Consider the following 27,527-nt stretch of genomic DNA (forward strand, 5'->3'; position numbering starts at 1 on the left):
ATACAATTTAATCTGCGGACTTTCTGGAATAACTAATATACCTAACCTCCAGGAAATAAACAAAGGGGTTCACGATAGTTGCACTTTTAATTAATTTAAATCCAGCTCAAACTGACAAAATCTTCCTAACTCCTCCAACCCCACAAAGCTCATCACTCACTTCTTTATACTTTCTGTCTCTAACTTTAGACATGTTGATATTGTTAAAGTTATCATACTATATTAAACTTATTTGTCTGCATCCTATATAAGCTTGTGAGCTTCTTAAAGAAAAGGGCAAAGGTTTATTTAGCTTAATATCCTCAGCACAGCAAGTGACACTTTCTAAGCCCTCTATAAACGTTCGTTAAACTGAATTGTTAACAAAAAGATACAGAAGTAAAAGAAAGAAAAGAGGAAAGAAGGTAGGAAGGAGATGATTGGCTGCTTCATATCTGATGTCATAATCCCATTGAGGTAGAAGAAAAGCAAATTTAATAGCCAGTTGGTTGTTCTTAGAGCATCATAATTCTACCATCCAGCAAGGAGCCACTTGATCTAGAGAAGTGTAAGAGTCAAACATCTGGGTGGAATAGGCTTTCTGAAAGTCCTTAATTGTGTCTGGTTCATATTTTACCTACATCAGTTAGCTGGAGATATTTTTAATTTGGGATTTTAAGAAGCCAACAAAAGACTGACGGAACCCACTCTCAGTATAGTGAGATCTGTGCGTGTTTTTCACACTTGTATGTAAGAAACCTGTATGCAGGAAGCTACAAGGATATACAGTGGGATCCTCATCATAATTTCCAGTGCTCCCTCACTAGGGACAGTTGCAAACCCTTAGCCAATGTGGCTAAAGGCATAATCTGTTCTGCTCTGGCCAGGATTCTTTTTCAGGCACCCCAGTCCTCTTCTGTGTGTGCCATGCTATTCTTATCCTACAGCTGTCCGTGTCAGAATCTCAGTCCTTTGGGTCAGGGCCTATATTACTATTTGAAGAAAATCTTTTAGCCTTTGCTGACCCAATTGCATGAAGTTTCCTTTAAATTCAATTTGTATTGGTAGTATTGCCAAAGCACTTTGTGTCTACTCGTAGGTAGAAAACACTAATTTGTCCATTCACTCAGCATTCTGTAACCTGAATGCTCTGTGTTCTCATACTGTCAACTTCATTTGGATCTTTTTGTTCTCTGCCACACTGGAAAGAAGCTTCCCCCCACTGGACAGAAGCAGGGATTCTGTTTTCTGTGTAATACCAATAAGCATTCCCTACTCAGTGCAACAGTTCAGAATTTTTCTGTAAAATTATTTCATGCCCACTATTGATTAAACTACAAAAACGAGGAAAATTTTAATATATCACAGCTGTATCGCCTTAGCATGTAAATAAACTATTGATACTATAGAACATTTGTAGCAAATACAGATTAGCAGGGGGGGAAAAGTAGATTTGGTGTGATTTTTGAGGGCTACAAGATACCCCTCCTATCTCAACCCAGGATTCCATCATTTTAGTTAGTTCAAAAAAGAAGGCATCCTTGCCCTCAATCTTTTCAGCTTTGCTCGCTAGACACATGGCAAATACTTGGCTCTGAGAAAATGGTCATTGAAGGTATGAGCTTAGGACGCATTAAGCTGATACAAAGGTGCAGTGGGTATGATCTACATTATAAGATACCCTTAAACACCTCAGGAGAGGGACATGGGACAGCATGAGAACAGTCTCTAGGATGAAGGATGTTGAAATAGATCTTTTCAACACATTTGATAAACATTTACTGAATTTCTAGTGTGACGGAAACAACTGCCTTAATCCTAAGGCAAAATTAGACTCAGTCCCTTCTCCCTAACATCTCACAATCTATTCAGGAGAGAGAGACACAACCATAGTTCATTGTGACAAGTTACAATAGGGTAAATATAAAATTGTATGGAAACACTGACCTTCCTCTACTTCCTCCTCCATCCCCCTGAAGAAAGGAAATTGTAATGCATGTACACATATCAGCAACACTTAGGTGCTAGTAATATTTTTTACCCAATGGAAAAAAATTAATCCAATAGTCACCCATCAAAGTTACTAAGTACATATGATGTACTTGGTTCCTAATGTGTCCAGGATTTGGGGCAAACAGAAGTAGTAACACATTATCCCTGCTTTTTAATGAGCTTACAGTCTACCCGGGAGCACAATCTATGTGCGTGAAAAGTAAAATAACATACGATAATGTGTTATTAAGTATCAAATGGGTGTCATAGCAAATTGGTGCAATACAGTTAAAAATCGAGAGTAAGGGCTACCCCTGGTGGCACAGTGGTTAAGAATCTGCCTGCCAATGCAGGGGACATGGGTTCGAGCCCTGGTTTGGGAAGATCCCACATGCCACAGAGAAGCTAAGCCGGTGCGTCACAACTACTGAGCCCACGTGCTGCAACTACTGAAGCCCGCGCGCCTAAAGCCTGTGCTCCGCAGCAAGAGAAGTCACCGCAATGAGAAGCCCGCGCACCGCAACGAAGAGTAGCCCCGGTCGCCGCTGCTAAAGAAAGCCCGTGCACATCAATGAAGACCCAACGTAGCCAAAAATTAATTAATTAATTAATTAATTTTTTTAAAGAGCATAATAATGATTGGCTGTAATTGTCAGGCAGAGGTGGAACTGAGGTTGGTACCTAAAGATGACTGGAATTTGGGGAGGTATGAATTCATAGACCAGAAAGATGGCCAAATAAATAAATTTCAGCTTAGTGGAAGAAACGTGACAATAAAGGCATGCTTGAGGATCACAGGGAGGGGCACAGAAATCAGAAATTCATGATGGGGAGGAAGAGTAAAGAAGTCTTCCCAAAAGAAATATCCCTTGAGCTGAGTTTTAGTGGACAAGCGGAAGAATATCTAGATTAAAAAGAGAAATATCCACATATGCAAAGGCACGGAGACATTAAGAACTTGATATGTTCAGGCAAATACTTGGGAACTGCAGATACTGCACACGGCAGGAGTGAAGGATGAGTTTGTGGAAGGGGCAGGAAAGGAGGCTAAAAAGAGGTAGACAGGAACCAAAAAGTAAAGGACTATATATATACACACATATATACATATATATTACTATAGAGAGTTTGATTTTTATCATGGAAGGTATTGGAGGGTTTTAAGCATCAGGGTGAAGAGAGACATGATCAGGTTTGTACTGTAGAAAGATCACACTAGAAATAGTATAGAATGGCTTCTGAGGTTTCTGACAGGATGGTGGTGTCATTCACTAAGAGAACACAGGAAAAGTAGATTGGGGGGAAGTTTTTGAGTTTAATTTTTGGATGGTTTCCTAAGGGCTGCCATAACAAATTATCACAAACTTGGTGGTTTCAAACAACAGAAACTGATTCCCTCACAGTTCTGAAAGTTAGAAGTTAGCAGGGTTGGTTCCTTCTGGAGCCTCTAAGGGAGAATCTGTCTCAGGCTGCTCTCCTAGTTTTTGGTGACGAGTCTTGGCATCCCTTGCCTTGTAGACACATGGCTCCAATCTCTGCCTCTGTCTTCACATCATCTTCTCCCATGTGTGTGTCTCTGTCCTCACCTCTTCTTATAAGGACATCAGTCATTACATTTACAGCCTACTCTAAATCGAGAGTGATCGCATCTTGAGATCCTTAACTTTATTACATCTGCAAAGACCCTATTCCCAAATAATGTCACATTCGCAGGTACTGGAAATTAGGACTTGGATATATCTTTTGCGGGGGGAACACTATTTAACCCACTATAATGTGAATGAATGGATAACTGTCTCTATGTTCTGACTAGTACTCTAGCCTTGGGGAGCTCTGCTTTGCACTTCTAAATGCTAATAATATGTAACAGGCAAAAGGAAGTGCAGAATTAAAGGTTATGTGATATGGTAGAAAAAGCAAACACTTTAGTCAAGTGGACTTAGGTTCAATCCTGGCTCTTTAGTAGTTGAAAGCTTGGTTAGGTGTTTAACCTCTATGAGCCTTGATTTCTTCATTTGTAAAATGGGAATAACATGACCTATCTCGTAAGACTGCTGGGAGAATTGGACTTAAAATATTATTTCAGAAAAAAAAAAGCTTGAAGATAATGCATTTGGGACTGACCTACATTAAAGTTGTGGTCTTATGAGTGAATTTAAAGACTATACAGTAATTGGCATCAAGGAGAATAGTGAGGTGTCCTTTCACAGAGCTGGAGATCAGCAAGGAGGAATCCAAGAGAAGGTAATTTTTTTCTCAGATAGCCTAAGGGGAATTTGGCATTAGGAAAATCAGGTATCTCACCACCTAAGTGCGAGAGAGGTTGGCAAAATCAAGGCAGGACTGCTGGTCTTAGAAACTGGGGTATCAGGCATATTTCTAAGACATTTATTAAGTTTCCTTACTGTGTTAGGCATTGGAGATAAAAGAGTGAGTGAGATACGGGCGTTCCAGATAGAGCTCCCTGTTTTTTAGATGAAATTAGACAGGTTAACAAAATAGAATACAATGCACTCTAAAGTGCGTGTAGAAGACTAGGAGCAGAGTTAAGGGACGGACCAGCTAAAACTGCACATACGCCCGGGGAGGTTTTAAAGAGAATGCGACATTTGAATGGATTTTTGGAGGATGTATAAGAGTGTGCTTGCCAGAAAAAAAGAGAAGGATTTTCCAAGCAGAGGGGAAAAAGGCAAAGCATAGGAAGTAAGGACTACAGGACCAGAATTGGAGACAGGAAATAAAGATCAGTCAAAAGCCCTGTTATCTGAATGGATAATTGGGACCACAGTCAAGACTATTCAAAGAGACTTACTGCTGACTGCCAAAGCATTGGGCTATAACTTATATAGTCTTCCTGCCTAAGATGAAGTTTGTCCTAGAGATCCAGGCAGGAGTGAGCCTAGAGATGCAAATCAATTGGTTCCAGCATTTGGGAAAGGATAGGCAGAGATTGATGACCAGGTAGGTACTGACATTAGCCGAAACCAGAGGAGAGAAGGGAAAAGATTATGAGGGACTTACCACGTGAGAAAGTGTCTAACTTAAACTTCACGGCAATCCTCTGAAGTAAAGTAGGCAGAGAGGGAAACAACGGCTCCAGTCACTGAAAAGCAAAACTGACCTAGTTCCCAGAGAAAGGAAAACTTGGTCAGCAGGTAGGTCTCTTTGGTGCTTCCTGCTGAGTTAGGCAGGCCTAGGGCCCAAAGGTGCTTAGGAGAACTGGTTTCGGCTACCTGAGGAACAGTTCTTGGAACGGTTTTTGCACCTTGATTGCCACTGCTCTTTTTTTTTTTTTTTTTTAAGTAAGAGAATTATTGGATTATATTGACTCGACTGGGAACAAGGAATGTGTACTCGAGTTACTTGTGTATCTGAGTGGCTTCCTGGTGTGCAGCAAATATCTGTTAAATCGGGTCCCCAGGAGATATATCGACACTATCTCCAACCCACCTCCAATACTACAGAAAAAAGCATCAGACTTCACAGGCCCTCCAGAGCTAAGAAGCATCCCTGAAGTGATTGTATGTCCTCTTAAGGGGTCTCGGTTTTCAAGATTTTCGTTACCTAATCGGGAACTTGTTAACTTTGGCCCCATTATCACCACCTTCCTCGTCCACGCGTACTCTCCTCTCTCCAGGGAGATCCCGGCCCGTGCAGCAAGGAGGACTCGGGATGGCACCAGCCCCTCGTGATGGGGAATGGAGGGGAAAGGGAGAGGCGTCTTCTGTATTTTGAGGGCGCCCTTTTGGAGGAATCCAGAGGCAGCCCGAGGTTGCATGGAATCCCGGTGCGTGGGAAGTCGCGCCCGGAGGCCACCGCCTGGGCGCCGGGCCCCCGCTGCAGCCTCGGGCTCGGAACCTCCCTGCCGGGGCGGGGCGAGGTTGGAGGAGGGGAGAGGCGGTGAGGGGCTGGGCCCCCTCCCGCCCCTCCAGGGCGCAGGCGCAGGCGCGCGGGGTGCGGCTGCGGCGGGGAGGACGGTGGCAGTGGCGGCGGCGGCGGCCAGCGCTGGAACATGGCGGCATCGGCGGCGGCGGCGGCGGCGGCGGCGGCGGCCGCTGCTTCGGCGGTGGCGGCAGCCGAGCAGGTCTGTGAGCCCCGCCGCGGCCGGGCGCTGGAGGGACAGAGGAGGCCGGGGCGCTGTCGGCGGGGCCCGCCTAGGGCCGGCCGGCATGACTCCGCGGGGTGGGGCGGGGCGGGAGGAGCTGTCCGCAGTCCGCGATGCTGGCAAAGGCCGGGCGGGACCCCAGGCAGGGGCCCCGGGGCGGAGAAGGGGGAGCCAGCCCCGGCCCTCGGCCTGGCCTGGCTGTCCGTCGGCGGGGTGAGGAGGGGTCGCTGTCCTGAGGGCCCGGGAGGCGGCCGTGGCAGCCGGGAGCCTGGGCCAGGACGTGCCGGGGACATGCCCTGTTCGGTGGCCAGCGAAGATGCAGGCAAAAATAACCCCAGCCAGCGATCCAAGAGCCTCCCCTGACACCAGCCAAGAAACACCCAGCTGTTGCCTGGGTGTCAGCTTGCAGCCCCTTCTTGTGTGCCATCCCCATATGCTGACATCCACGTTTCTCCTCCCGCTTTGGCTTTTGGAGACAGTCACCAATATAAAACTGTCTCCTATCCAGTTGGTTTAAAATCATTTTTTAAAATGCTTTATCAAGTATTTCCTGATCTGCATTGTAAACGGGTAACTTAGAATAATAGTTTAAAAGGCTGTTTTCTTACAAAAAGCAAGCTATACATAGGCACACATGCACAGTTACATACACACACACATACATACATACCTGTAGTTACTAGGGTGATTTGTAATAATAAAAATAATTTTGATAGTCACTTTTTCCCCCTTAACTGTTATTTCCTTTTAAAAAGAAACTGTGGTATGATAGTTTCTTTGGGAAAGTCTCATTCTTCAACACTGCTGAAAAAATACACAAGTCAAGTAGCCAACATTCTGTTTCCAGAACTGGAAAGATTTTCTCAGGCAATTAACAGCTTTTAGAGACATAGTAGATAGATATCACTGGAACAGTCATTCTGAGGGACATAAAAAATAAAAGACATGACATCTGCCTTCAAAGCTTAAAGTCAAAATGCCAGATAAATGCAGAAAAATCAGCTAAAGATGGTAGGCAAGCTACAGGTCCTAACAATAAAATAAAATCTAAAGGAATGAGTGAAATTGAAAGGAGATAAAGCTTCTTGCAGTTGCTGAGATTAAAATTGTCCCTTGGCTTTCCTGATTTCCCATCAGGGCCCGTTTTAGATGGTTCTTTTTTCATCTGCATCACCTGTTGATGCTCTTGAAGTTCCACCGAACTTCTGTTCTTGCTTTACACCTGCACTGGGCAATCTGATCCATTCCTCAATCTCTACTTCTCTACTGCTTGGAGTTTATGTCTCCAGCCTGAACTTAACTGAATTTTCCACAGGCACCCCAAGCTCAAAAATGTTGGATTGGATCATATTCACCATTAAAAGGGTTACAGCCATCCATTCACTTGGTTCACCTCGCCACAAATTTGGGAGCAGGGCGGGTTCAACGGAACTCAGAAGGGACCCGCACTTGGTTTAATGCTCTGCTGTCCCAAGCTTGATATTTGAGCAAAGGACCTCACATTTTCTTTTTGCTCTGGACCCCACAAATTATGCAGCGGGTCCTACTTGGGAGTCATCGTAGATGCCTCTAAGTCACACTCACATCCAGTCAATCACCGGGTCCTTTAGGTTCTACCTCTTAAGGCTTCTCCCCAATCTTCTCTTCATCTGCAGCGCCAAAGCTCAGTCAAGCCTTCATTTGGACTGTTAGAGAAACCTGCTGTTGAAATCTCCATCTCTAAACTCTTCTATTCCAGTTCATCTCTTTTTGGTTTGATTTTGCTATAATGCAGATCTGATTATATCACTGACCTATTTGAAATCTTCAGTAGTTCCCCATTGCCTTCAGGATAAACTTCATCATTCTTGATGTGATACTTATGTCCACTCATTTTCTAGCCCCTAACCACATCTCACCTCAATTTTTGTCCCATTCCTATACTCATCCTCTTCACCATCCACATAAAGCTACCAAAATTAGTTTGCAGAGATGACTTATACTCAGAGTTCCCATGCTGTTCCCTCTGCCTGGAATGCCTTTCTCTGTACTTTGCTTGGCTAACTCCTGTTTGTCCTTCAAGATTCAACTGAAGCCCCAACTTTTCTTAAAAACCTTCAACTGATGCCCCTGCTCGCCAAGTCGAGTGGCATTCCTCTTCTGCGCTCTTTCAGTATTGTGTGCATTGCTGTACGACAGCACTTGCCATGTTGAACTGCAATTGCTAGTGACCCTGTCTATCTACTCTGCTGGCCTATAAGTAAGTTTGTTGAGGGTAGCTGCTCTGCCTTGCTCATCTTGGTAGTCTGGAGCATCTGACATATAGTAACTCCTCAATAAATGGTAAGTACATCAAATGAAATATAATACTGTACATGAATTGGCAGAGAAAATTAAAGAATGCATCTCAGGAGGGTAAGTTTTGCCCCGTCTCTCTATTATGTAGACCTATATTCAAACTCTGGCTAAGATTTTTAAATTGCCCACCTGTGAGCACTGTCATAAACCCATACTGTGTCTGTGAAAATTAGAAGCAAGCACACTTCCCCTAAGGTATTTTACTGCTTTCAGCTGTCAAAATGCATATTCAACTCTAAAATGTTTGAGTGTCAATGCACCCTCATAGCTGTTGTACCTCATGCAGATATACAACCTACACAACTGTATTCAGCAACTTGTTTTGTGTTAAATCTGTTGAGTAGATTGAATTATCTTCTACAGAGGCTTTCTTACCGCTTTGTGGAATTAAAAAATTTTTGTCTGCCACATTACTCACAATGATTATTCCTGTCTTTTTCCATTTTCCATAAGCGCTCAACCAGCCTGCTACCCCTGCCACCACGATAAGATTCCAGCTGCCCTCTCCACTCTTTCTTGGCAGATGACCTTGCCTTTTACATCCCCAGGGAAAAGAAGAATTTTTTTTTTTCTCTTCTTGGTGTGAACCATTTCAATGAGGTGGGAACCCACCCTTTAAGACTGTTTTCTCCTGTACTATCACTTTTCTTTCCTATCTCCTGAAAGATCTTATTTCCCTCATTATTCTGCCTTACTCTGAGATCTTTGACCTTTGCCCTTCTTGGCATCTTTCCCTCTGCCATCAAACATACAAGTCTTCCTGCAAATTGTTGTGAGGAGAGGATGGAGAGATACTAAGAACAACAAGAACGAGCACAATTTTCCTCCGACAGTACATAATCCTATAGTTAGTGTTCTGTCTTAACACTTTTGTCTTTCTGGACTCAAAAATAAATGCATACATGCTGGCATCCTTTCAGGACTATTCCTACTTACCAATTTGCTACTCAAAGTTCGTGTTTGAAAGTCACAGAGGCACTTCTTGACAAAGTCAGTGACACTGCACATCCGTAGTTTTCTTGTATTTCTCATTTTCCACTGTTCCTGCACATTTAAAGTTTTCCAAGGGTACATCCTGGGCTCTTTATTCTCTTCCTCTATACTGTTTTTTACAGCAAACTGATGTAGTCTCATAGATTTAATTTACCTTGAAGGTGAAGACTCTCAAATCTGTATTTCTACTCCTGGCCGACCTAATTCCCCATCCCATCCTTCCCATTGCCTTTAAAGCAGGTGCTTATTTCTCAATCAGTTCAAATGCAACATGTGTAAAATCTTCTCCCTGCTTCCTTCCCCATATTTAAGTAGTCACCATTCAGTAAACATGAGGGGCTTTTTTTTTAACCTGGTACAAATTCACTTAACTCTTCTCTTGAAGTATATTTTAAATCTATCCTTTTTCATCCCACCTTAGTTTAGGCCCTCAATACTTCAGGCCTCCATTACTACAACATCCCAACAGCCTACTTGTTGGTTTTCCTCTTTCCTGTGTCTCCTACAAATGCCCACACATTTAGCATCCTGAAACGTATGTCATTCATCTTCAGAGACTTCCAGTGACTCCCAAATAAGCAGACATAAAGACTAGAGTTTGTACCCAGATGTCCAAAAAGTTTCACAACCTATCCTCCATTTCCAACTTGATTCTGCCTTCATTGCCAGATTTGACTCACCTACTCCTTCTGGTTTCCCTGACAACTCCAAGTCCTCCTGTCTCTTCTCCCATGAACTCCACAGCATGTATTGTCTAAACTATTGATTTTGGCATCTGAACATACAGAGCATTTTATTGCATTGCTAACTGTTTTGTGTACCCAAATCACATTTGTAATATCTGGAGGATAAGGATCTTGTCCTATATTTCTTTTGTATTCCTATTTATAGTATTAGTGTTTAAGCATAAAGTGCTTAATAAATGCCTATTCAATAAATTAATTTTCTCAGAGCTCTGAAAAATATGAAAATTGGGCAGTATTCCATTCTACTCCTTCCTTTTGTGTTCATGATATACCAGATTATTACCTAAAATGTCTTTCAACCGTAGTCGAAAGTCAGAGGTTCTCAAACTCTTTGGTCTCAGGTTCTCTTTATACTCTTTTTTTTTTTTTTTAATCTTTTCTTTCTTTATTTATTTATTTTTATATTTATTTTTGGCTGCGTTGGGTCTTCGTTTCTGTGCGAGGGCTTTCTCTAGTTGTGGCAAGCAGGGGCCACTCGTCATCGCGGTGCGTGGGCCTCTTCACTATCGCAGCATCTTTTGTTGCGGAGCACAGGCTCCAGACGCGCAGGCTCAGTAGTTGTGGCTCACGGGCCTAGTTGCTCCGCAGCATGTGGGATCTTCCCAGACCAGGGCTCGAACCCGTGTACCCTGCATTAGCAGGCAGATTCTCAACCACTGCGCCACCAGGGAAGCCCTATACTCTTTTAATTTAAGATTTTTTTTTTTTTTTAGATGTGGACCATTTTTAAAGTCTTTATTGAATTTGTTACAATATTGCTTCTGTTTTATATTTTGGTTTTTTGGCGTGAGGCATGTGGGATCTTAGCTTCCCGACCAGGGATCAAATCCGCACCCCTTGCATTGTAAGGCAAAGTCCTGACCACTGGACCGTCAGGGAAGTACCCCTCTTGATACTCTTAAAAATGACTGAGAATCCCAAAGAGCTTTTGTTTATGTGGGTTGTATCTGTTGATACTTACCATATTAGAAATTAAAACTGAGAAATTTTGTAAACACAGGAATATACAAACACACATTCCATTAGCTGTTAGAGCAATGATGTCATCACATATGGTCATGTAGCCTCTGGAAGCTTCACTGTACAGTTGACCCTGGAATGACGCAGGGGTTAGAGGCGCTGATCCCCACACAGTCAAAAGTTCACGTATAACTTTTGACTCCCCCAAAACCTAAACTAATAGAATGCTGTTGACCAGAAGCCTTACTGGTTACATAAACAGTCAATTAACATGTATTTTGTATGTTATATTTGTTGTATACTGTATTCTTACAGTAATAAAGTAAGCTTACTAACAGTAATAAAGTAAGCTTACTAACAGTAATAAAGTAAGCTTACTAATAAAGTAAGCTAGAGGAAAGAAAATGTTATTAAGAAAATCATAAGGAAGGAGAAAATACATTTACAGTACTGTACTGTCTTTATCGATACCATAAATTTATGTCGTCTGTTTACAAGATGAATCATCTGTCAGCACCTACATCAATATTGTCTTATATGGTACAAAACACTGTAGATGTTATACATATTACTAACACTGGACATCAAAAATGAAAAGATAATGTGGAAAATAAATTCATATTTATTTACGTGCATAACGATTCATGCATTGATAACAAACAAGCAGCAGTATGGTTGCTTTACAGTAGCCTCGTGTAATCAGTACAGTTCCTTCATAGTAGCCTAACCTATACACTAATGAAAGGATCGTAATAAAATTTTTTATGGCATAGAGTGTCACAGTCATATTCATAATATCTTTTTTAAAAAACCAGTTACATGGGATGATAGGCTGATACACAGTTTCTCCAGTTAGAGAGAGAGACTGTACAGTAATGTAATTCTTTGAAAACAGAGTTATAAAACAGTAAGAAAACTAGCATTATTAATTTTATATTAAATATCACTAAACTTATGTATCTACATATATTTTATGCATTCATGACGCACCTTTTTCTTAATTTTTTTGATATTTCTAGGCTACACAGTTTATCTGCAAGTTTTTTCAAATTGTTACAAATCTCCAAATTTTTTTCCAGTATATTTACTGAAAAAAATGCACGTATAGGTGGACCCATGCAGTTCAAATCCATGTTGTTCAAGTGTCATCTGCATATTCATGCGAGAAGAAGAGTAAAAAAAGAAAATAACATCTTAGTGTTATTTTGAAAATAATTTGCACCCTCCAGACACTTGAAAGAGTTCAGGGGACCCCTCCAGGGCTTCCCAGCCCGTATTTTGAAAACTGCTAGTCTAGGATAATGTTAACTTTAGCCAATTGGAGTGATAAATAAAGTGTATTAGCCTTTCCAAATTATTTTCATATAAATGAAAAACTATATACAATTAAACAAATCTTTATAAATCATTCATTAAAAGAAGATTACCCACTGTAGAATGTGTATGTTAACTCTTCCGCCAAATGAGCTAGCTGTTCGGTTTACTGACGGTAGGACTATTCAAAGCAGACAGTGGAAATATGTTATCAGATGGTCACACTGAAGGTTCTTCTCTCTGACCCTTCTCAGCACAGTCATGTCCTTACTTGGAGCCTGCAACTCAACATGACTTGAGGTTTATTGGTGGAAAATATATCACTAACCAATTCAGCTTTCTTTAGTTATGCATTTGCACCTAACAAATAAATGCATCAAAAAGAGAGGGTATAGCTGCTCCATTGTGTTGTATTTCATTTTTAGCCAAGTTCCAATGGTCCTGTAAAGAAGTCCATGCGTGAGAAGGCCGTTGAAAGAAGGAACATCAATAAAGAGCACAACAGTAACTTTAAAGCCGGGTATATTCCAATTGATGAAGATCGCCTGCATAAAACGGGGCTGAGAGGGAGAAAGGGCAGCTTAGCCATCTGTGTGATTATCCTCCTGTTTATTCTGGCTGTCATCAATTTAATTGTGAGTATTTAGTACAGAATATTCTTTTCTTAATTACCATGGGGAATTTTTCTTCTGTTTTTTAGTCAAATCGTGGACTCTCTTCCTATCATTTCTTTCAGGACCCTCTTTCTGCTTTTCTGTACAGGCATACCTTGTTTTATTGCCCTTAGCTTTATTGCACTTTGCAGATACTGCGTTTTTTACAAATTGAAGGTTTGTGGCAACCCTGCATCAAGCACATCTGTCGGTGCCATTTTCCCAACCGCATTTGCTCACTTCAGTCTCCATGTCACAGTTTGGTAATTCTCACAATATTTCAAGCTTTTTCAATATTAGTATATTTGTTATGGTGAGCTGTGATCAGTGATCTTTAATGTTACTATTGTAATTTTTGGGGGTTGCCACTAACCACATCCATGTAAGATGGTGAATTTAATTGATAAATGTTGTGTACGTTCTGACTGCTCCATTCACTGGCCGTTCCCCGTTTCTCTCCCTCTTCTCGGACCTCCCTATTCCCTGAGATAACCCTACAATGGCCTCTAAGTGTTCAAGTGAAAGGAGGAGTTGCAGGTGTCCCTCGCTTTAAATCAAAAGTTAGAAATGATGAAGCTTAGTGAGGAAGGCACGTGAAAAGCTGAGATCAGCTGAAAGCTAGGCCTCTTACGCCAAATACTTAGCCAAGTTGTGAATGCGAAGGAAAGGTTCTTGAAGGAAATTAGAAGTCCTACTCTAGGGAACATGTGAATGATAAGAAAGCAAAACAGTCTTATTGCTGATATGGAGAAAGGTTTACTGGTCTGGGTAGAAGATCAAAACAATGACAATATTCCCTCAAGTCAAAGACAAATCCAGAGCAAGGCCCTAACTCTCTTTAATTCTCTGAAGGCCGAGAGAGGTGAGGAAACTGCAGAAGAAGTTCGAAGCTAACAGAGGTTGGTTCATGAGGTTTAAAGAAAGAAGCCGTCTCCATAACATAAAAGTACAAGGCGAAGCAGCAAGTGCTGATGTAGAAGCTGAAGCAACTTATCCAGAAGATCTTGCTAAGATAAGTAATGAAGGTGGCTACACTAAACAACAAATTTTCCATGCAAACAAAAGAGCCTTCTATTAGAAGAAGATGCCATCTTGGACTTTCATAGCTAGAGACGAGAAGTCGGTGCCTGGCTTCAAAGCTTCAAAGGACAGGGTGACTCTCCGTTAGGGGCTAAGGCAGGCAGTGACTTTAAGTTGAATCCAGTGCTCATTTGCCATTTGGAAAATCCTAGGGCCCTTAAGAATTATGCTAAATCTACTTCTGCCTGGGCTCTATAAACGGAACAACAAAATCTGGATAACTGCACACCTGTTTACAACATAGTTTACTGAATATTTTAAGCCCACTGTTAAGATCTACTGCTCAGAAAAAAAGATTTCTCTCAAAATGTTACACCTCATGGACAATGCATTGGCCACCCAAGAGCTCTGATGGAGATGTACAATGAAATTAGTGTTGTTTTCATGCTTGCTAACACAACATCCATTCTGCAGCCCACAGATCAAGCAATAATTTTGACTTTCAGGTCTTATTATTTAAGAAATACATTTTTTAAGGCTATAGCTGCCATAGATAATGATTCCTCTGATGGATCTAGGTGAAGTAAGTTGAAAAGCCTCTGGAAAGGATTCATCATTCTAGATGCCATTAAGAACATTAGCAATTCATGAGAAGAGGTCAAAATATCAAAGTTAACAGGAGTTTGGAAGAAGTTGATTCCAGCCCTATGGATGACTTTGAGGGGTTTAAGCCTTCAGTGGAGCAAGTAACTGCAGATGTGATAGAAATAGCAAGATAATTAGAATTAGAAGTGGAGCCTGAAGATGTGACTGAATTGCTACCATCTCATGATAAAACTTCAAAGGATAAGGAGTTGCTTCTTATGGATGAGCAAAGAAAGTGTTTTCTTGAGATGGAATCTACTCCTGGTGGAGATGCTGTGAAGATTATTGAAATGACAATAAAGGATTTAGAATATTCCATAAACTTAGTTGATAAGGCAGTGGCAGGGGCTGCCTGAGCTGCTTCCAAGCCTTAAGAATGTTTGCATCTCTGTGAAGCCCTGCTGTACCTAAGTTTACCAGGAGATTTGGGTCGGAGTGGGGTTGACGGGCTTCATCGTTTATAAAATCAGGAGTGCTGATAAAAGAAGTAAAGCCTTGAAAGCTTCCAGTCCTACGCCTGCTCGTGGTCATCATTAACCAGCTTTACTTGGATGGGACGTCGGTCTGGCCGTATTGTGGGAATGTGGGACATCATGCACACTTGTAGCAGTGCCGCTGTCCTCGAGCACGAATAGACATACCTGTGAGATACCCGCAACAAAAAGAAAGAAATTAAATAAAGCAGTGGCAGGATGGCCCCAGCCACCCCAGCCTTCAGTGACCACCACCCTGGTTAGTCAGCAGCCGTCAGCGTCAAGGGAAGACCCTTCACCAGCAAAGAGATTACAACTTGCTAAACGCTCAGGTGATGGTTAGCATTTTTTTAGCAAAAAAGTATTTTCTAATTAAGGTATGCACATTGGTTTTTTTGGGTTTTGGTTTTTTGGTTTTTTTCAGCCGCATCGCGTGGCTTATACAGGACCTTAGTTCCCGAACCAGGGATCGAACCCCGGGACCCCGGCAGTGAGAGCGCCGAGTCCTAACCACTGGACTGCCAGGGAATTCCCTATACATAGTTTTTTTAGACATAATCCTGTTGCACACGTAATAGACTACAGTATAGTGTAGCCATAAGTTTTATATGCACTTGGAAACCAAAAAAGTTTGTGTGGACTTGCTTTATTGCAACATTCGCTTTATTGCTGTTATCTGGAACCAAACCCACAATTTCTCTGAAGTATGCCTGTATATGTTTTATCTCTTATTGAATTTTAATGAATATTTTCTATATGAAAACCTAGTATGTTAATATTGCCATGCACTAATTTTATTTAGAAAAAAATGTTCATAGACTCTTTCCTTTAAAAGACTTAACTTTTAGGGCTTCCCCCAACGCAGGGGACACGGGTTCGAGCCCTGGTCTGGGAAGATGCCACATGCCGCAGAGCAACTAAGCCCATGCGCCACAACTACTGAGCCTGTGCTCTAGAGCCCGTGCTCCACAACAAGAGAAGCCACCGCAATGAGAAACCCGCGCACCACAACGAAGAGTAGCCCCCGCTTGCCAGCAACAAAGACCCAATGCAACCAAAAATAATTAATTAATTAATTTTAAAAAATAAAAGACTTAACTTTTAAAAGGTTAGAGTCAACTCAATAGAAGAGACCTTTGCCAAGATGATTTTACTGCCTTCATCTCTCCTAAAAATATACTCCTTCCTGTTTTCATTCAACTTTTCCAAAATTTGCTCTTGCCACCTCAGCTAGATTTTAAAATTGTAAACCTTGGATGGCAGTAAAGGGTTATAGTTTGTAGTCCTAAATCTCTGTTATAAAAGAATGAAAGGATCTGAGGTAGACTGGTTTACACTAAGGTGTGAGGAACTGGTGTGTTGCCTTTTCCAAAGATATTTGCTGTCTTAAAGAAGAAGACTTTTAATCCAAGGTTGTAACTACCTGAGGGTTAAATTTGAACCTCTCTGGCATGTGTGTGGATAGATATTTTCAGAGAGTGATTATTGGTATCCCTGAGACCAATCATGAACATGGATGCAGCAGTTCTAACGTAATTTCACTTACTACTGTATTTTTTTACTTCTAATACTCTCAAACCAGTCCATTGTATTTTATGTACATCCAAAACATTTGTGTCTAATTCTTCACTTAAATCAAAAAGAGCTTATACTGTAAATAGCTTTACTAGGAGCACATGTTCTGAATGTATTTTATTTTAGAAATTTATTTTTTTGGAAAGTTATGGTTAAGATGGCAAAAAAAAAAAAAAAAGGACATTTTCATCCCCTTCTGCTTTAAAAGCTCATCCTAAGGTGACAATGTCAAGAACCAGAAATATCTTGGAAGAAAGTGGGAGGCAGCCGAAATCCTGAACCGTAATATATGAAGACAGAAAGGAGGAGGAGTGGCAAATAACTTACCAGAGAAGAGAAACTGCATGTTGGGGGAGAGGGTTGCAGGGGACATTGGTGGAAGTGTCTTGCAGAATCCTGAAAAGCCTCAGGAACTGGAAATACAAGTGCCTTGAAAAGCAGAAGTGAAGGGGGAACTGAAAACAGAGAGCTTGTTTGAAAAGTCCATGGAAGGAGGCATGCAATCCCCAGCCTCCCTCTCATTCCAGGCAGCAGTTAGGCAGCCAGCCCTCCTAACCCCACACTGAACCAGAGGGGATTCTTTCTGCCTGAGGATATTGCCAAGAGGAGAGTAGGGATTGGTTTCCACACTGAAGGCAGGAAAGCCTGTATCCTGAGCACTGAGGCTCCCTTATCCTCATCCTCCACCTCCAGCTCCCTGTACCAGGCTTACATCCCCCAGCAAGAGATAAAATAGCCTGCTCTGGAGAAACTGAAGAACATAGAGAAAAGACCTGAAGATACACTTGGCAGGTCCCTGTGAAAAAGCCACCTAATCTCCCTACTGTGAAGCCTGTCAGTCACAAGTGCCACCCCACCCAGAGAACTTTCCCTGAGCTTTTTATAACCGCTCTGTTAACTATGAACACAGAGCCACCAGGGGTCAGTAGATTTTTATGGAAAGCTCCCAGAATTGAGAAATGATTGAGACCAAAAGCACCCAAACCATGGGGAAAGTGGGAATTCAGGGAAGTGGAGAGACGGCAACAAATGACAGGAAACTTAAAAAAATTAAAACACACAATCAGTAGCTTCAGAGAAGTCAGAGGATATTGCATCCATTAAACAAGGATACCGTGCCATTAAACAGAAGCAGTTAAAGAATATGGAAGAACTCATAGAAATACACATACATGGATGGATGGATGGATAGATATAGATAGATAGATAGACAGACATTGGAAGATAAAAGAAAATCTTCCACAAAGTTCAACTAAATTAAAGAATCAATCCAGGAACATTCTGTTAATAAGAGTTTTAGAAAGAGAGAAGAAAAAACACAATGGGAAGAAAGTTATCAAATAAATAAATCAAGAAAGATTCCTAGGACAGGTTGAAAACTACCATTCTGGATCCAGCATGTGCATTAAAAAAAGACTCACACCAAGGCTATTACTGTGAAATTTAAGAAGACCAGGGATAAAGAGATGATTCTAAAACCTTCCAGAGAATTAAAAAAACAGGTTTTGTATAAAGAACACAAAATCAGAGTGGCATCGGACCTGTCAAAAGCAGTGCTGGAAACTAGAAGGCAAGAAAGCAAGGACCTTCAAAATTCAGAGAGAAAATAATTTCAAATCTAGAAATGCATACCAAGCTAAACTATCAGTCAAATGTGAGGAATTATAGAGACATTGTTTTAGCCACGCACACTCTCAAAAAATATTTACTTCACGTACATTCTTTCTAAGGAAGCCACGGGACAATGTGCTCTACCAAAAGAAGGTACAAAACCAAGAATGTTGAAGACAAGGATACCGGAAACTGGGTACCCTGCATGGGAGAAAGACGAAAGGAAGTTCCAGCATGAAAGTGAAGGGAAAGCTCATGATTACAACCATACGACAGACCCAGAGGGCAGGAGCTCAGACTGGAGCAAGAAGATGAGGATTCATTCCAGAAAGATTTCTTGGGAGAGGAAAATATAACTAAATACATTTTCTGGGAGGTTTGGACTTTTAGAACATTTTATTAAGAGACATTTTATGGAAATGTTGGAGAGTTTGGAAAAACTTAGTCTGATTTTCAAAGAAACTAAGCAAATGAAAGAAGGACAAATATTAAACTCTGAAAGACACAAAGTACAAGAAGGGAACTGCCATCATAGTACAGTATTTGGCTTAGCAGTGAACAATATTTATATTGTTGTAATACTGAAAATACTGAACATGGATTTAACCAAAACTTGAGATTGGAGTTGGAGGAGAAGAAATATAAATGAGCTAAAATTCTCATCTGCTAAAATAGAAAATTGATAGATACAACCTAAAATTGATCAGTGAAGAAATAACATATACTTATATTTAGAAATATGGAGATAAATTCTAGACGAAATAGCTAAGATTGTTGAAAAGTGGTTGTTCCTGGACGAGGTGTAGGGGAGGTAGAAGAAATAAACTGCTCTTTTTTTTTTTTATTACAGAACCTTTAGCACTTTTTGACTTTTAGTTATTGGTATGTAATACCTTGATAAAAATAAAATTGGTTTTGTTTGTAAGTGGAAACCCAATTGATGTGTTCATCTCATTGATGAAACACTTTAAGAAGTTTAATCCTTTGGCAACTATCTTTCTTATTTGTTTACTGATTATGTTAAATGTATGCTACCTATTAACAGTGGGCTTGATTTCTTTTTTAGGTAACGCTTGTTATCTGGGCTGTGATTCGCATTGGACCAAATGGCTGTGACAGCATGGAGTTTCATGAAAGTGGTCTGCTTCGATTTAAACAAGTATCTGACATGGGAGTTATACATCCTCTTTATAAGAGCACAGTAGGAGGAAGGCGAAATGAAAATTTAGTCATCACTGGCAACAACCAGCCTGTAAGTAACCACATTAATTGAGGAACATTAGAGAAAAATTCTTCGTAAAAACCTAGAGTTGATTACTGGAAATGGATACTTTCCTTTAGAGAAAATTCATAATATATTTAATAATATTGTTGGTCTTCTCATCTATTAATGTTAGATACTTTCTTAATATTCTAGATTTTGTCCCATGGTAGCATTTTCTGGGATAGATATAATTACTGTAAGAATATGTAGTTTACGCTTTTCTCCTCCATATGAGGAAACCATTTAAAAAAGCACCTTCCCAGGTTAGAATACCCTCTACTCTCTGGGAGTCTGGAAGAGAATATGCCAGTCTAGTCAGTGGCAGCCCCTGTCAAGTGGCTACTATAATGTAGGTTTTCAACTGACCAGAACCTCAAGGAGGCATCCTTACTGCCCCTGCCCATCGTAGCTCTGGGCCCCTGTGCTCTGCGACCATCTGTGTCTGCCAAGCATTACAGCAAATAAGCATGTTAAGGCCTCGTTTTAAAGGACTCTTCTCCCAAGCGGGTGGAAGGAGTCAGAGAGAGGCAGTTAAAATTATTAGGAGTTAAGCCTGCTATTGTAGAATTTTCTTATAATGTTCTTGATGAATTTTGGATGCAGTCTTGTTCGAAAACATATTCATGATAAAGTGTTTTTCTGAAGATTGTTTTTCAGCAAGGGACAACAAAGCTCAGTGTAGAAAAGAACAAAACTTCTATTATAAGTGACATTGGTGTGCAGTTTTTCGACCCAAGGACTCAAAATATCTTATTCAGCACAGACTATGAAACTCATGAGTTTCGTTTGCCAAGTGGAGTGAAAAGTTTGAATGTTCAAAAAGCATCTACTGAAAGGGTATGATTTATTTTCCTTGCTTTATTAATGGAAGAGAATTACTATCTAAAGTTACAAAGTGTGTGAGGTGGGGGGGCAGGGGCAGCTTTACTAATAAAATGCTATGAAAGAAGTGACTCCAGAGCAGCGGAAAGGATTAGTTCTAGATTTGTCATCAACTAGTTTATGTGACCGTTATCAAATCATCTCTCTTTATCTCTACATGTGTAAAATGTGAATTAAAACACTTGCCTTTCATATGTTGTCATTGAAACGCCTCCTCCTCTATCTGTAATAATAATCCTCACTTTAATGTAGAAACTCTTCATCACTACTTTTTTTTTTAATCTTCAGATTACCAGCAATGCTACTAGTGATTTAAATATAAAAGTTGATGGACGTGCTATTGTGCGTGGAAATGAAGGAGTATTCATTATGGGCAAAACCATTGAATTTCACATGGGTGGTAATATGGAGTTAAAGGCTGTGAGTATTTTTTGATTTTAAGAGAATTATTAGATTCTTGGGTACATAAGTCCTTATGTGGAAAAATGGTTATGAAAAATGATAATGTAGTTGTATTTTTTGGACATGGAAAGATGTTCAAAATGGATTATGAAGTGAAAGAAAGTTATAAAACCATCTGTGAAATATCTCATTTTTCTTTTTCAGATTATGTGTATGTTTATAGCAACCTAGAAGGGTATGCCAAAATGTCAACAATGGTTAGTTATGGGTAGCAGGGTAACAGATGATTTTCCTTTTATTTCTGCTTGCCTGTTATTTTCTAAATTTTATTTTTTTTGCATAATGATGCCTGTGTTATTTTAAAAGGCAAACAAACAAGCAAGCAAAAAGCTTCCAAAAGAGAATTCTCAGTGTGCACGCCCTGAAGTTGACAGGGTTTTTTTCAGTTAAAGATTTTTCACATCTCTTCATGGGTTTTGTGTCTAGTGATGTGAAAATCAATTAGCAAATATATTAAATGTATTTTTATTTATACATCTATTATTAATTGTAAAGGAAAAAGATTTTGCCTTTATTATACCTGTTGAAAAGTAAAATTTTCTTTGTGCCTCACAGATTATATCTGAACTTTAATAAGTAACATTTTTCATATAAGGGAGCGATAAGTTCGACAACATTTTACCTGCTCACAATTCTGGTCAAAGTATATTTATTCAAAATGTCTTTGGGCACCTGCTCTATGCTACCTAATTAAAGCTAATTAAATTTGTTTTACTAAGCATTAAATGACAAAAGTTAAACCTAAGGACTTATAAAATAGTTCTTTCCTTTTAAAAAATTTAATCATAGTTCTTGAAGGAAAAAACTTTAAAAAATTAAGTTCTTTCAATTTCATAAATATCTTTTCCCCATGAAGAATATGTTCCAATCTCTAAATAATAAATATGAACATAAAACGTGATTCTTGCCAGAAACTCAATAGTAATGCTGAGTATTGTTTACATACATTGTAGAAAGAAGCCATTCCTCTGAGAGAATAATAGTGTTGAAGAATGGTCACAGTGGGGCTGTTGTTCTCTGCATCAGAAACTCAAAAGCAGCAAGAGATGGGATTGATTTGTTTATAGCCATTAGCAAGTCACCTAAATCTTTTATTTTTTTCTACCTGAAAATTCTACCTGTTGTTAATATGACATACTTTGAAATACATATACACACATATCAGTTTCTCCACAGTTAAAAAAAATAAGCCAGTATTGAAAAGATAATTAGCTTTATAATTCAGTTAATATCAGAGGTTAGTTTTTAAGTGTATGGCTAGTCATTAGAAAGAATTTTATCAATCAAACTGCTTTTTTAAAAAAACTGCTAAGACAAATATTATATCACTTACATGTGGACTCTAAGAAACAGTACAAATGAATCTATATACAAAATAGAAACAGACATTAAAAACAAATTTATGGTTACCAAAGGGGAAAGGAAGGCAGGGAGGGATAAATTAGGAGAATGGGATTAACAGATACAAACTACTATATATAAAACAGATAAGTCACAAGAATTTAATAACCTATAATGGAAAATAACCTGAAAAAATATATATATGACTGAATCACCTTGATGTACACCTGAAACTAACACAGTATTGTAAATTAACTATACTTCAATTAAAAAAAAAAATACTTTAGCAATTTAAAGAAAGTAAAATTACATAACCACAAGATGGCAGCGTTGGAACAAAATTTGAAAATTCCATATACTATCACTACATAGTCAATTAGCCATTTCCATTACTTCATAATCAACTTTCGTTGCTTTAAATACCCTCTATAAGCTGATGGCTCTCAACTTGGAACTCCTTCTTTCTCCTCTGAACTAAGATTCACATATCCAGCTGCCTTCTTACCTCTCCACTTCAATATCTAATAGGCATCTCAAACTCAAGAAGTCTAAAGTCTTCATATCCTCCTTCCTTCCCCAAACATGGATTTCTTTCAGTGTTCCCATCTTGTTAAATGGTACCCATTAGTTCATCAGCAAAGCCTTTGGGCTCTACCTTCAGAAGATGTACAGAGTCTGGCTGATTCTCACCACCACCACCATGGTGTAAACCAGCATCGTTTCCTGCCTGCACTGCTAGGATAGCCTCCTAAGTGGTCTCCCTGCTTCGTCTTTCACCCCTGTATTCAGTTCTCTGTACAGCAGCCAGAGCGATCCTTTTTAAAAGATCGTCACTTCTCTATTCAGAACCTTCCAAATGGCTTCCCATCTGATTCAGAATCAAATCCAAAGTCCATTCCCTGGCCTTATGTGTCTGGCCCCTAGTTATTTCTTTGACTCATCTCCTACCTACCAGTCGACTCCCTCTCTCTGTCCTTCAACCACTCTGGCCTCCTCTCTGTTCCTAGAACACAAGGCACGTCCTCACCTTGGGGCCTTTGCGTATGTGCTTTCCTCTGCCCAGTTACCCACATGCCCTACTCCCTCATGTCATCCAGTTTCCATCAGACTGTGACCTTATCAGAGAGGTCTTCCCTGACCATCCTCTGGTCACTCTCTCTCTACTTATCCTGACTTGCTTTTCTCAGATGATGTCCTGTTTGTTTTACCTCTTCAGGTGTTTGTTGTCTGCCCTTCCCCAGTAAATGGGGACTTGGAATTTGCCTGTCTGTTGACTGCTGCATCCCCAGCACCTAGAATAGTATCTGACACATAGGAGACCTTTAATAATTATTTGTTGAATGAATGAAAAGAAGAAAAGGGAAGAAGGGAGAGAGAGGGTTAGGAGTTCCGAAAAAGAGAGGGTCTGCAATACTAGAATGTTCCTGGGATAGTGGGCTGGAAGAAGAGAACCTCCAGGCGGTTTTCTTTGAGTGCCTGGGCTTCAAAATTGTATGGTTTGAATTCACTTCATTTATGGTGTTACAAAAAAACATTGGAAATTAAAATTACTTTCCTCTAGGAGAAAAACAGTCTTTTTCTTCTTATCGTCAGAAATTTATCAATCAGTAGCTTGGTTAAAACTCTCTTAGGAAGTAATAAATGAAAATGATCTGAGACCTTATCAGTATTAGTCTTATTGTGCACTTAGGAATTTTGATATAATTTTTAACTAATTAAGAAATAAATTGTGTTAACAAGTGTACTGATATAAATTGTGAACAATTACTAAGAGGTCACTAGGTGAATTTTGATTGGTTTTGGTTTTCTGTTGTTGTTGTTTGGGTCATGACTTTTTCTTGCTGCCCTCTATTCTTGCTAAGATTTCAGTGAGTTTTGTTTATTAATTTTGTTCTCCCCCTACTTGTGGATGCAAACAAGCCATATGAGTTTTCTCCTGATAGGAAAACAGCATCATCCTGAATGGAACTGTGGTGGTCAGCACAACTCGCCTCCCTAGTTCCTCCAGCGGAGACCAGTTTGGGGGCGGTGACTGGGTACGCTACAAGCTCTGTATGTGCGCTGACGGAACCCTCTTCAAAGTACAAGTGACGGGCCAGAACATGGGCTGCCAGACCTCAGACAACCCCTGTGGAGACACTCATTAGAAGAACCCGAGAGGGCGTCAGTAGGTTCATATCGTGACTTGACTTTTTTTTTTTTTCAGAGTAGGCATGCAAATCATGTTTTTACAGAGTTTGTGATAACTCGTAATTATTTTATCTGCAGAGCACTACTGTATCTATTATATAGTCTCCATGTTTAAAATAGTCTCAGAGACCCTAAATTCTAATACATTTCATTAAGTTGCACTGATCTGCAATTTACAGTTCTCTAAAACAATTAAGAGAAGTGATTACAATCAATATTAATCTTTAAAGAAGTGTTTTTAAAATGCCACTGTTCCTTGTCTAAAGGCTAAAGGGCTGAAGCAACTGTTCAGACTCACTATAAGTAAGCTTTTGGTAACTAATGGGGATAGACCCACTTAAGATGTTTAAAGGTACACCATCAGTAAATGTTACATGCTCTGTCTTTTGGCTTCTAAGAGGAAAGACAGATTTTTAGTGCATTGACTTTCAGCCATATTCTCACATGCAAGTGAGGTCATTAAAGAACTTCACATATGGGAGTTAGTAAGAAACTATGGTTCCTTAGTTTTGCACTAGGAAGAAAATACTCTAATAGAATGTATACTCATTAAATATTGGTAAGTATTGTGCTCGCAATGTGGTAGAAGTTAAAGCACCATCTCAGCTTTAACTGTTAAATGATGATAGCTGTCATGTATTGAGCACCTTACAGTGCTAGGCATTGTCCTAGGCATTGCACATGGAATGTCTCTGATTCTCACCACAACTCTATAAGCAGGTGTTGTTATCCCAGTTTACCCATTAGGAAACTGAGGTTCAGAGAAGTTAAGAAACTTGCCTAATGTTACAGAGGAAATAGCAGAGTTGGGATTGGAATTCGGGTGTGATTCAAACCTAGATGGACCTGTTTCTAAATACCGCATTCTTTTCACTATCTGCGCTGGAGTTTTAATTATTTAAAACTCTGCAAAGATGAACAAGGACTAATCCGGACTTACCTAGGCAGATAAGAATCAAACAAAACAGGTATGCTTACTCTAATTAAAAGAAAATAAATCAATCTCAGTCAAAAAACTGACCAATCACTGTCAGATTTTAAATTTTCTTAAGCCAATTCCAAAATATACTATAGAGAGATCAAATTGGCCTAGTTGTGGGTTGCCCCCGTTTCCCAACTGGGGTACCTGAATGGGTAAAAGGGTTGCCAAGATATGTATGCCCTCAGCCCTCGGGGCAGCACAGTGGGAAATGGGGAGGCCATGCCCCAGATGAGTCCTGCTGGCCCAGAATGGCTGGTGGATTTACCCCAGCAAGCCAGACAAATATTACCCTTTTTAATGTGTACCATACCTTGTAAAAAGTCAGGAAGCACTGGACTAAAGGGTACTAATGCAGGAAATAATATAAGTAATTTTTACGTAAGTATGAGATTGATCTCTGCTCCTAACATCACCACCCGTTATAATGTATTACAACCCTCAAGCCAGTTGATTTTTAAGGTGTTTTATATTTGACTTGAAAGGAACTCTCTGGTATTATTAAGATACACATAACATCAGGAAGAGAGACCTCAAAGTAGTTTGCTGTAAAATAGGCAGAAGAGATAAATCATAGGCCCCATTCTGCATTCAAGTAAAATATTCTGTCCTTGCCAGTTTGAACTATACAGATAAGAAAATCAATACAAAAACAAAATTTGCATTCAATATTTTCACAGTTCTCTCTGATAGAAAAACCAAATACTTTAGAGATTATGAATAGTCATTGAAGTATACTAAAGTAGAGATTGACTTACTACCTACTACTGAGTGAAGTTTTTTTTTTAAGTGAAGAAAAAAAGAGTGAAATTTATGACCTCTGGGTGTTATTTGTTGTCGTGATATTCAGAACCCATATGAATATATTCAGTATCATTTAATATCTGAATAATGTTCAGAAAAAATCCATTGGAATATTCGTTCAGATGCTCAGTGTATTTGTAAATTTTACATTCATTACTTGTCTGCTCTATTTAGATTTGTTTTGAAAGTTTGTTTAGGTAAGTATTTTTACAAAAACCACAGAACACTATGTTACAAAGTATTATTTATTGAATGTAATTCATGAAATAATCTATTTTTACTTCTCTTTGAGAAATACTTGTTTTTGATACATCTCCATTAAGTGCTTTGGACATGAGAGAATATTTTGATGTTTTCACAGAACTGATTGTTAAGGTAACAGGTATAGTAATTTAGGACACTTTACAGGTAACTTTTGCTTTTTCATTGAAATGTAGACCTGGGAAATTCCCTGGGAAGCAGAACAAGAACAAACTGTCCATTTTACCTGTGACCTGTTTAGCATAACAGTAAAGCCTCAGCTACTCATTCTCACCATCAGATGCTATTTTTCTATAAACTGAATTGTTAATTTTGCCTCTTCTGCTGTCATTCCTCCCCTCCATCAAGCGCTGATATGACAAGCAACAGACTTGGGGGAGGTAGAGGACAAAGACAGGATCCCAGGAGATGGGGCAGACACATGCTTGTTTAAATAACTACAGTCCTTTAGAGGTGGATTATAATGACATGGGGGAGAAATGAAATGAAAGCAAGGTATTTTAGGGGCTCTCTAATGGGCAGGTAGGAAGAATGCAAAACTATACACAGTAGGGACTGTATGTGTGCTCTGTAATATTTTAAAATATACTTATTTGTATTCTTTTTGCATTGAAAAAACAAATTGTGTGTGATAGTTTTGAATGAAAAGTGGAAGTTCTACCTAGTTTTTGAGTGAGTTTTTTTAAAGATCATGAGAATGTTACGGTGCTAAACTTGACAAAAAAGAAAAAGAGAACATTGAAATGCTGATAATTTTAGTAATCTTTTTTAAAGCATTGAGAGGGGCAAAGATTACAAGTTATGCCATACAAAAATAAACCTATAAATGTGTCGAGTTACCAATTTGACTTTCAGTTGATTCAGTTTGTAATAACTATTAATGACCTCTGTTTACAATAAAGATTCTGTAAAATTGTTTGCTGTTAATGTTTTAATTGTTA

At 39.6% G+C, this 27,527-nt stretch overlaps 1 protein-coding gene across 1 annotated transcript; it reads left to right on the forward strand.

Moving 5' to 3' along the window:
* The first annotated feature begins 5,943 nt into the window (after nt 1–5,943).
* SGCB (sarcoglycan beta) lies at nt 5,944–27,502 on the forward strand. The gene is made up of 6 exons (XM_068542989.1): nt 5,944–6,055; nt 12,852–13,061; nt 19,470–19,655; nt 20,313–20,504; nt 20,838–20,969; nt 24,296–27,502. The coding sequence occupies exons 1-6, from the start codon at nt 5,984–5,986 to the stop codon at nt 24,497–24,499; spliced, it is 996 nt and encodes a 331-aa protein (XP_068399090.1). The 5' UTR covers nt 5,944–5,983; the 3' UTR covers nt 24,500–27,502.
* The last annotated feature ends 25 nt before the right edge of the window (nt 27,503–27,527 follow it).

The sequence above is a fragment of the Eschrichtius robustus genome, chromosome 4 (assembly GCF_028021215.1).
Source record: "Eschrichtius robustus isolate mEscRob2 chromosome 4, mEscRob2.pri, whole genome shotgun sequence".
In the NCBI taxonomy this organism is placed as follows: Eukaryota; Metazoa; Chordata; class Mammalia; order Artiodactyla; family Eschrichtiidae; genus Eschrichtius; species Eschrichtius robustus.

What these genes read in the sequence shown, in the direction of transcription:
- SGCB (XM_068542989.1), top strand. Translation starts at nt 5,984, where the DNA reads ATGGCGGCATCGGCGGCGGCGGCGGCGGCGGCGGCGGCGGCCGCTGCT. An exon ending in TCACTGGCAACAACCAGCCT is followed by an intron (nt 19,656 to 20,312) that starts GTAAGTAACCAC and finishes GTTTTTCTGAAG; the next exon opens with ATTGTTTTTCAGCAAGGGAC. An exon ending in AAAAAGCATCTACTGAAAGG is followed by an intron (nt 20,505 to 20,837) that starts GTATGATTTATT and finishes TTTAATCTTCAG; the next exon opens with ATTACCAGCAATGCTACTAG.